This window comes from Eutrigla gurnardus, assembly GCF_963514095.1.
Source record: "Eutrigla gurnardus genome assembly, chromosome: 17".
In the NCBI taxonomy this organism is placed as follows: Eukaryota; Metazoa; Chordata; class Actinopteri; order Perciformes; family Triglidae; genus Eutrigla; species Eutrigla gurnardus.
Genome location: NC_139928.1, coordinates 17,622,560 through 17,632,710, shown reverse-complemented (window position 1 = coordinate 17,632,710; position 10,151 = coordinate 17,622,560). Strand labels below are relative to the sequence as shown.

Below are 10,151 nucleotides of genomic sequence, written 5' to 3'. Positions count from 1 at the left end.
CTGGTGTGTTCTCATCATTGAATAGTCATATATTGAATATGTCCTTTTTATAGAGCTAGTTGACCTTGTGTATGTTTTTTGTCACTAGGTGGCATTCTTTACCAAGGATGGGTGATGTGATCACACGGTTCCAACAGTAACCATTGATCCGTGTTAACCTGCGTCAATGCAGTCATGCTGAACTTCCTTTTTAAATGAGGCCATGTTGAAACGGCTAAGAACTCATACTTGTCTTTATGCTGAGACAGCGTCTGGGTCTGAGGATCTATGGGCTTGCTATGCTGGAGCTAAGGACCATCCCATGTAAAATGTAAAATGCTTAAACGTATTAATGTGGCTGTTAACTAGTGTAGCAGTGTGAATATTGTAAATAATGCATGTTCGTTTGGCACACAGGCAGCAAAGACCCACTGGCTGGATTCAAAGCCAGGTCACAAGGACCGAGCCTTGGTACATGGGGGACCTGATCCACCAGGTGACCCACCAAGGCACCTTTCACTTAGATCATTACAAGAAGTAACAAAAAAGCAGCACGTATTTTATCTTGGTTTAGCCTACTGATGTTTCCAATTGTTATAATATTCATATTAGATTTAATCTTGACGAGGTTATTATTTAGATAATTGGATTCAATGCTGTGGCTGTTAACTCCTCTGTGCCTCAGGTTAAAGGTCACACAATCCGCTGCTGTGGCCGTCAAACAAAGGAATTCAAAGAATTTCCAATAATATGAATATTATTGTATGTAAAATGTAACGCAGCAACAAACCTAACTGTATAACCGACGTGGTGATAATTCTGTGTTCTGATGAAGTGTACTACCTGTTAATTCAGTCAGACTGTACAGCCATCGTTGGTATGTGTCACCTTCCTCTGCTTCCCTTTGTGTATCATCCCCTCCGCTCTCCCGTTTCCTGTGTCCCGGCTGGTTGTCATGACCACCGTTGCCAAGGAGAGCGGAGGCTACAGAAGAAAGGAAACCTGAACCTCAGATCTTGATACCATGATATTTAATTCATCGGCACACCGAGGTCCAGTGTAACGCTGGTGGAGGAGTGAGAGCGGCCGTGGGTAGAACGGCCGTTTCACAATATGGAGACAAAGAGCTGCTGTCACATCCTTCTGCTGCAGCCAGGGTCTTTTTCCCCCCTCCTCTTGCTTGTTTTTAACAATAAATTGATAGCCATGATAAATATAGACCTTCCATCTTCAGCCACAATTTTGTATAATTTAAATGAAATGACAGAAAACAATTAAGCTGAACATAAATCAGTGCCGGGTCAGGTGTCAGAAGTCAGTGGTTTTGGTATTTCCTTTGTCCAGATGTCACAATCGTACAATAGACTTTTAAAACCTGTGTATTTAAACCACAGCAGTTAGAAAAAAACATATGCCCCCTTTTGTGAGGCGGTTTCTCCCTTTCACCGCGGACAAAAAGGATGGGTTAAAGCTCATTTTTTGTGAAAGCTCCTTTTTAAAATGCATGCGAGTTTGTGCGGTACGAAGCAACACAAAGTGTGTAATCCTCATTGTAGGCCCCCCCCCCCCCCCCCCCGTGTTGTCTTTGTGTTAACCGATCCACATACGGACAGCACTTCATCCTCGGCCCTCCCTCCCTCGTTTTTTTTTTGTTGTCTTCCCTCTACCTCCCTCCCCGCATCGCAGGGTTTTTTTGACCCGGGGTTCAGTGTTGCTCTCGCAGGTTCGACTGTCATGCTGTGGTGCTGAAGATGGGAGGCAGTTAACAGATTACCCAGAAGTCTCACTACGATACGGCCCTGATTTGTTATTCATACCCTTGTTTGGAACCCGGACTCACCCATTTGGGTTGCGTTGCTACCAAAGGAGGCAGCTGGGGGGGGCAGGGTGAAGCCGAGCAGCAGCGGCTGAAGTGGCCTCGTCAAGGATTGGACCAGCGCCGTTTATTGTCAACAAAGAGATACTTCAGCTGGCAGCAGCAGCAGCAGCAGCAGCGGTGTCTGCAGACGAGCTCTGCTGGAAACCTCTGCTTTTCTTTTGAAATAAGACAGATTTCCTGTTCTTGGATCTCCATTAAGTGTTTGGAATAAACTCTTTTGATCGACTCTTTAAACGGCGGATTGTTCCTCTCAGCTGGATGTTTGTTTCATTCGTTCCACGAGGACCAAACATTGGATTTCCGTCGACTAAGCGGTAAAAAGGCTACGCCGATGCCGTGTGATCAAGCGTCACCCTCTTCACCCTCGCCGTGACAGGATACATTCCGAGCAGCATCAGTGGCTTCGGATCCACGTATCAGGTTTTATCAGGCTGATCCATCTCGGTAAGGCTACACCGTACCCGGAGTGTGACACTGAAGCAATCTGCAGCTCAACTATTGGCCTCCTGGACCAGAGCTGAAGGCAGAAGAAACACTTCAAAAAGGAAAAAAACCCACAACAAACAAAAACTCAAAGGCTGGGATCCATTTCCGCCACGAGGCCAATCGATCCAGCTTCGTCTGCGGGCCGCCACAGGTGGCTGCACAGCTATCGGCTGCTCAATAATGCAGTGGCTCAAAATGCTGAATGAAAAGGAGGAGAGAGTGCCTCTGGTCTGTTAAAAAAAAAAAAAGAAGAAAGAAAAAAGCAGATGACTGTTGAGAGAAAGCAAGTGATTATTTTTGGGTAACTGATTTAACACCGAAGACCGTGAGCAGATGTTGAAGAGGAGAAGAAAAAGAGAAGAAAATGGCTGCTGACAAAGCAGCATTGGGGCAAAGACCGTAGGACGCTTGGACAAGTCGGGCTAAGTGGACGAATAACCAAAGGAGAAGCCATTGAAGAGCAAAGACAACTATAGTCAACCTGTGACCCCTCAGAGGTTGGTTTAAACAAAAAAAAAATAAAAAAAAGGTGTTGTCACCATGGCGAACACCGGCATGCAGCTGATCAGCTTCACCTGCGCGGTGACCGGCTGGATCATGGCGATCGCCGTCACGGCGTTGCCTCAGTGGAAGGTCTCGGCCTTCATCGGCAGCAACATCCTGACCTCGGAGATCAAGTGGGAGGGCATCTGGATGAACTGCATCTACCAGACCACCGGGCACATGCAGTGCAAGACTTATGACTCCATGCTGGCCTTGCCTCCGGACATCCAGGCGGCCCGCGCCCTCATGTGCCTCGCCATCTTCATGGGCTGGCTCTCCTGCACCGTGTCCTGCTGCGGCATGAAGTGCACCACCTGCGCCGGGGACGACCGCCGGGCCAAGGCGGGCATCGCGCTCTCGGGCGGCGTCCTCTTCATTCTGACGGGCCTGTGCATCCTGATCCCCGTCTCCTGGACGGCGAACACCGTCGTCCGGGATTTCTACAACCCCAACGTGCCGCTGATGCACAAGCGGGAGCTGGGTCAGGCTATCTACCTGGGCTGGGCGTCCGCCGTTATCCTCATCATCAGTGGAGCTGTGCTGAGCAGCACCTGCCCCCTCATGGAGAGGAGCGGCAGGTACCGCAGGGGCTACATCGGCCGGAGCTTTGCTAATTCACCAGCTTCAGCACCAGATCCCCCAAAACCCATCACATCTAATAGTGTACCGCTAAAGGAGTACGTATAGGAAGAGGAGGGAAGTTAAAGAGTTAATGCTGTTAAAAACTCTGGTTCCTCCCTACATTTACTCACGTTTTAAGTCTGTGAATTTTAAGCTATAAAATGAAAATAAATCTATTTATTAATATATTCAACCTATATTTTGTATATCTCTTTGTAACGTTAAGACGTGTCTTCAGTACGTTTGTTTGCTGCACTGTGATTTATAGTATTGCCTGAAGAAAGCCTTCATTGTCAAATCAAGTATGACCGTTATGATGGCTTCAATGATGGCTGGTGTTTGTGAAGATTGAAGTGATTTTCTTCAGCAGTTACTCTCCGACAAATGTCATTACCTCATGATTTGTCCCGTGAAGCTTTGACCTGAGTGTGCCTACAAATCGAAATAAAACAAGTTTGTTAGAGCGTGCTTCACTACCAGTGTTTTGTAAATGTCTTTAATCTTGTGTGTGCTGGTTGCTTCTCAAAAATACATTTGGTTTGGGGCCATTTTTACCATTTCAGACAACGATGTCAATGTCAGTAAGAAATGATCTTTTTTAAATGTTCCTCTTTGTCTTCAATTACCATATGAAGTCTGGTAGATGCACACACTTCCCACCCGAAAGCATGGATATGAAAAATCCAGTCCTTTCCCGAACATCGGTGTACGTTCTCTTCTCTTTGAGCTTCTTCACATGAAATGCTGTCAGATTTCACCGCTGATCAGAGTTCCACTTGTGTCGCTTTTACTCTCTTTACTGGGACTCCGTGAAAAAGGACACTTTCCAAAGTGTATCTGAAAAACGAAAGGGAAGTAATTAGTTCTCCTACAGATCGTTTGCACTACTAACACTGACAGCTAATGATCAAGAGCCATTACAGGTTTGTCTGAGGCCTCTTGTATTAAAACAAAGGTTATATAAACAGACAAATTAAAATAGTTTGCTAGAGCAGGTGATGCTTCTAACATTTTTGCTTTCGTTTAAGGATTCTTATGGCGATATCGCTGTCCAACTTCCTGATGCTCTACAAACCAAGACCACACATAGTTAACCGTTTATATATTACGTTACGCAACCTTGTATAAGGCAACTTACCTGTGATTTGATCTTCTGCACTGGGAGACTCCAGGGATTTCCATCCATTGGGAGCAGATTCTAAAAGGGAGAGATCGTTGGTGCTCAGCGTCTGCAGCAGAGTCTTCCTCCTCAGAAATCTGAACACATGAGTTGAGGAGGGGGGTGGAGAAAAAAAAAGAGCCCAGACATAAATCAAACCCCAGATACAGTGAACAGAAAGGATACTGTTGCCGATAGTGACGCTCTGCATCCTGCAGCCACTCCAGCATGTCGGAGACTGACGGGGCGGTGGCCGAGCGCTCGGTTACGGCGAGCAGATCCAGACTGTCTTGGTTCTGCTCGTAAAGCTGGAAGACTGCAGACACCTGGTTACCGATGGAATCTCTGACGGACTGGAGGGAAGACCTGATGGGTAATAGAGGTGCCATGTGTCAAAAACAGTTGTAAACCCTTTATTATGTCAGTTAAACGTGTGACATATTATTTGTCACAACAACAAAAAAGGTCAGCCACCCATTTTAAAGGTCAGTTGGATTGGGGGGGGGGGTCGGTAGAGGCCCATAGGTCATATCTGCCCGGGGCCCCTCTAGCAGGTTGGGCTGGCCCTGCATGGCTACCGTCAGGATGAGCAACCACGTCAGCTAGATGCACCGTCTTACTCCAGTAACTTACATCTTCTCATTGAGTTTGCCCAGCACTGTATCGGTGGCTTGTAGTAGCTTGAAACGCAGCCGATCCTCCAGGTCGGGGAAGTCTCTGAGAGGTGTGTCGGGGATGTGGACGTTGGAAAGCGCTCGCAGCTGCTCCGCCAGATTCCCGAGAGACTCCATCAGAGGGCTGCAGTCTGCCAGCACACTCCTCCATACTTTCTGATTGTTTTCAAGAGTCTGGAAGCTTTTCCTCAGCGCTTGATGGAGTGAAATGAGTGCAGGTTTGGACATACCGGGTGTCGTTTTAAGACATAAGTTGGCCACAAAATCAAAACCGGATATGTGCAATAAACGGATCCTTTATATCTAAACTTTGTTGTCCGTTTTGGAGTAACGGACTCCTTTCGTGCGATTTCTGTAACGCTTTGAACGCGCGGTAGCATTAGCGGCTAACAACATCACATTTCTACCATGTTGCGTTTTCTTCAAGCCATTTCCGCCCTCCTGATGTAAACACTGACGTTCCGCACTACGATTGGTCGAGAACCAGTTTTCGTGACGCTGCGCAAACACGAGTTCTAATTGGCTGGCTCTGCGACTGGGGAGGGGCCCGCGCGGACATTTGAAAAACGGCTTTGTGAAGAAGAGAGAGAGTTCGTCGGAAGAAGAAAAAAACATAACCAGGTAATTTAAGTAATTGTTTATAAAAATGTGTATCCATAACTATTTAATTAGAGTGTTTTATTCAACGTATGTGCGTGTGAATTAAACTAAAAATAAAGAAAGTGAGCCATATTGCGAGGAAAGCTAATAATAAGCTAGCAGAACAAGTGACGTTAGCATCGACTGTTAGCTTGCAAACGTTAGTTAGCTCGATTACCAGTCAGCCGCATGTCGGCAGTTTCTTTTTCTTTTTTAAAGCAGGAAACAGTAACTTTATAAACAGACACTAAGCTGGAGATATTGCTGTCTGATGTTGTCGAGTGTGGGTTAATTCCCTTCGTTTCCGCTGCCTATCCACGCAGACATGGCCCCCAGGAAAAGGACCACCAGACAACGGAAAAACAACCCCAAAACGGCCAAGCTGGAAGCTTTTCTGGAAGATTTCGACAGCGAAGGTAAAATACATTTCACACAGCTTCCACTGCACCTTCTCACTATCAGTTTGAATTAATTTCACGATGTTCTATTATTACATGGCCTGATACAAATATTAACACCTGGATGAATGTGATTTTATCCATACAAATAGATTATATACTTTGTTATATACGTTGTTATTAAATAAATGTCGGATATGTTCTGAGCAGTACTTTCTGGTTGACAAACTGTAATGGCAGTGTCCCATTTTGACCTTTCTGCAATCTAACACTATATATGTTGTAAACTAAAATTGGCAAATAATATCAACTGATTTCATATATTATTGGATTATAATACAGATGCATCATCACTCAAGAGGCATTTTGATGTTTTTGTACCTAAAACTCTTGTGATGTTTTCACAGTGAAGACCAGAGTTGGACAAATGAAAGAGAAGATCTACCAGCTGCTGAAAGATGTTGACAACAGCTACAACATGGCACTTATCAAGATGCCAAAGGCGGTCAGGCAAATGACCTGGTTGGAACATTTCAGTGAGTTCACACAAACACAGTCGGATTTGTCTAATGAAACCCAAATCCCAATTTATTTGATAAGAAATGTTGCTTACTGTGCCACGGAGGCTTCTTCAGCTTTCTGTGCTTGTTTCATAAAAGTATAACTGCAGATCGACCTGAAACATGTTATGTAAATGTACTTCTTACGTATATTGTTTCATCCCTTTTTAAAACATAATTAAAAGAAAAACCTTTATTTTTCTTGCTTTCTTTCTTTAGCGTCTGAGAAACCAAAGTCACCAGAAGTGGATACTATAAAGGTGAGTTGATTATCTTTCTCATAATTGATTAAAAGTGGGTCAGAATCGATTTAGCTTTTGCAAGTGCATGCTGTATGTTTAACATTCATTGGCTTATTGGTTCATGTCTGTCTGTTTACAGAGAAAAGAGGAAGCTGCTATTGTTGAGAGCGTTGTGGCTGAGGACCACGCAGTCCTTATGAAATCGGTCAAGAAAAGTATGTAAAAACTACTTTTTAAGTTGTTTTTTGGTGTCTTTTAAATAAATAAATGAAATAAACCTGCATTAAAAAGTACTAATATTTGGATATTGGCATTTTTTAAGGTTGATCTCATTGCGTTTATTCTGTCTCCAACTCACAGCGTCAAAGAAAAAAGGTGGAGCCAATTCCAGTACAGGGGATGAAAACACCCCGGCCACAACAAGGAAGGTAACGGTGGATATTTTTTCATTGTGTTTGACTGCATCTTTATCACACGTATACGAAGCGGGTGTTTGCTATCGGATGTTGTTTGCGTGCGGCCGCTTGATGCTGTTTCACTGCTTGTTTGTAATCCAGACGAGAGCAACAAGGAAGCCTCCAACTACATCCAAAAGAGCAAAGGCGCTGGCAGTCAGCAAGCAGAACACCTCCATCAGACGGTGAGACCTTTTCCTCGTCTCTTCACTCCTTCTGCAAGTTCAGTCGCCCGATGATGTCAGACTAACGTGTCTTGGTCTGGTTTCAGATCAACCAGGAAGCCAATGGTCACTCCTGCAAGGACTCTGCTGGATTCTTCTATGATGATGGGCCCCACGCCCCTCATTACCCCGCGCTTTGACCCAAGGTGAGCAGGCATTTATAGCTACAGCTACACAACTACACAGCCAGGTTATTATTCTGAAATATAACTAGTATTCTGTTTCTGCAACAAGTCTTATTCCCTGTAAATTGATTCAGCTTAGATGACATTTTGCTATTTGCATCCATACAATTCTGGGTTGTGTTAAATGCCTCCACCCAAATGAATGAAAGCCTGAGACATACATTTTTTATGTTAAACATTATGTGGGCGACTAGAGACTTGTTCTCACTCATTTGAAATGCTGTCATGGATCAACTAGTGCAATTTTTACTCTCTTGGAGAGAAATTCCACACAGTGAGGGTTTCATAATTCTCACCATTCAAGCTTTATTTCCTCAGGCTTCCTAAGACCCCCGCTGTGAGGATTCCCCGCCACAAAGAGAGGGTTTACAGCATTTCAGTCAACGGCTCTCCCATTGCAGCAGGAAACGAAGACATCGTCATCAACGTCCCCGTCGGCAACGGAGAGGTGAGTAAACTGGGCTCAGAGTTCTGGCTCCTCGAAGACTTTTTTTTTTTAAAGGGGACATATCACGCTAATTTCATACTGTCTGTCTAAAACGCTCCAGTTTGGTGCGTTACTAGGCAACAGCGTGAGTCCATGTTTACCTTCTGTCAGCTGATGTAGTTCACACAAGCTGCAACACACTGGGACACATTGAGAATGTTTACCTTTTCGCCAAGCAGGCTCATTGACCAACCAAATGTCTTGTATTGTGTTGACCCAGAGTGTCCAGCTGTTGGCCAGTCAGATGGACTCTGTGGATCTGTCTCTGCTGGATGAAACGGCCCTGAGGAGCATCCGGCTGCTGCAGGTATAATACCCACTACTGTAGTATCACCGTGGACTTGTTCGCTAAACCATGTAGCGTAGCATTAAGGGGAAGGAATTTGCATATGTTTTTATTCTTATTGTTTTTTCCTCTCCTCTTTGACAGAACCGCCTCACAACCCTGTGTGGAGCAGCAGAGTAACCTGACCGTCTGCTGTCAGCTTGTATATTACTTTTAACAAATGCTGTGTTCATAAGATTTGCGTCCTTTGCAACGATATAGTACACTGTTTTTTTATTATCTGCAAATACATGGGGTAAATGTGGGTTCACGTGTGTTATTTTACCATTTCATTTTATCCATTTACTGTTGCAAGACTGTCTAGGTAACAGCCTTACTTGCTTCATCTGTCATTTTTTCCACAACCTCCTGCTTTTGTGGCATTAAGCTTAATCCCTGGGGGAATTCTGCCTAATGTCTGTCTCATTTTAATGTTTTCCAGCCTTTTATTCTGTTGGCCAGTCGGATGAGTTAAGTTTTTAATTGTCTGACAAAAGCTTTGTAATTCAAGTGTGCGTTTTATTTTTTTCATTGTAAAATGCACAACCCTCCATGTACATAGATCACTCTGTCTGAAAAACTGATAAATGATTTTGCCCCCAGTTCTAAATGTGTGTGATTATGGTTTGTTTGATTTCAGTGCGTTTGTGGATGAATTCATCCCAGTAATGATTTTTAAAAATGATGCTTTATTTACGTATTTGCACATTTTACTGGACATGTTTTGTCTTTTGGACACGTTTCTCTTCACCAAGCTGTACCTCTGCATGGTGACCAGTAAGTGGCAGCATTTCTCTATAGAAGTTTGCTTGTTTGGTGCTTTTCTCTGAATGTAACCTGTCGGTATGAGAGCTGTAGACATAAGACCTAAGACTGAAATAAAACCTGTTTCAATCCTCCTGATGACGATGAACACACTCACAATCTTGGTATTCACTTTCAGAAGCTTAAACACAACTCGTTGTTTTTGTATTTGAATACTTAGACGTACAGAAAACGATCAAAATCTGAAAACATCGTTTAGCTCGTGGTCGATAAAGTGGTCGCTATGTTCCTTTTTATAACTTAAACTCCTGCTTTTGCTCATGTAAGAACTTCATCTCGTCCTTTTGCGACATTGGTGGGTCATGTGACGTGCTGTTGGCAGGAAGTGGCAGCCCGTCCCGCTGCTGGTACAGAAACCTGCACTCTGACCTTCAGGGACGTCATAACGCCGCCAATTAGAGACGCGTTAAGCTTCGTTAGGCCTGATGAGCTCGTTAGGAGTTCCACCTGGGATGAACTGGGTCAGACCG

General features: G+C 44.4%; 3 protein-coding genes across 3 annotated transcripts; 2 read left to right on the top strand and 1 right to left on the bottom strand.

Moving 5' to 3' along the window:
• Window positions 1–1,855: 1,855 nt before the first annotated feature.
• Window positions 1,856–3,943, top strand: cldn35 (claudin 35). Its single transcript, XM_084032674.1, has one exon. The coding sequence runs from the start codon at window positions 2,885–2,887 to the stop codon at window positions 3,572–3,574; it is 690 nt and encodes a 229-aa protein (XP_083888800.1). The 5' UTR covers window positions 1,856–2,884; the 3' UTR covers window positions 3,575–3,943.
• Window positions 3,944–4,081: 138 nt separating this feature from the next.
• airim (AFG2 interacting ribosome maturation factor) lies at window positions 4,082–5,717 on the bottom strand. Its single transcript, XM_084032679.1, has 4 exons — window positions 5,301–5,717; window positions 4,854–5,033; window positions 4,647–4,765; window positions 4,082–4,345 (listed from the first exon to the last, which is right to left on the bottom strand). Exons 1-4 carry the CDS (start codon window positions 5,567–5,569, stop codon window positions 4,305–4,307), a joined length of 609 nt encoding a protein of 202 aa, XP_083888805.1. The 5' UTR covers window positions 5,570–5,717; the 3' UTR covers window positions 4,082–4,304.
• Window positions 5,718–5,854: 137 nt separating this feature from the next.
• cdca8 (cell division cycle associated 8) lies at window positions 5,855–9,466 on the top strand. The gene is made up of 11 exons (XM_084032672.1): window positions 5,855–5,962; window positions 6,304–6,396; window positions 6,786–6,914; window positions 7,158–7,198; window positions 7,320–7,395; window positions 7,541–7,608; window positions 7,738–7,820; window positions 7,907–8,005; window positions 8,363–8,492; window positions 8,752–8,838; window positions 8,962–9,466. The coding sequence occupies exons 2-11, from the start codon at window positions 6,306–6,308 to the stop codon at window positions 8,995–8,997; spliced, it is 840 nt and encodes a 279-aa protein (XP_083888798.1). The 5' UTR covers window positions 5,855–5,962; window positions 6,304–6,305; the 3' UTR covers window positions 8,998–9,466.
• The last annotated feature ends 685 nt before the right edge of the window (window positions 9,467–10,151 follow it).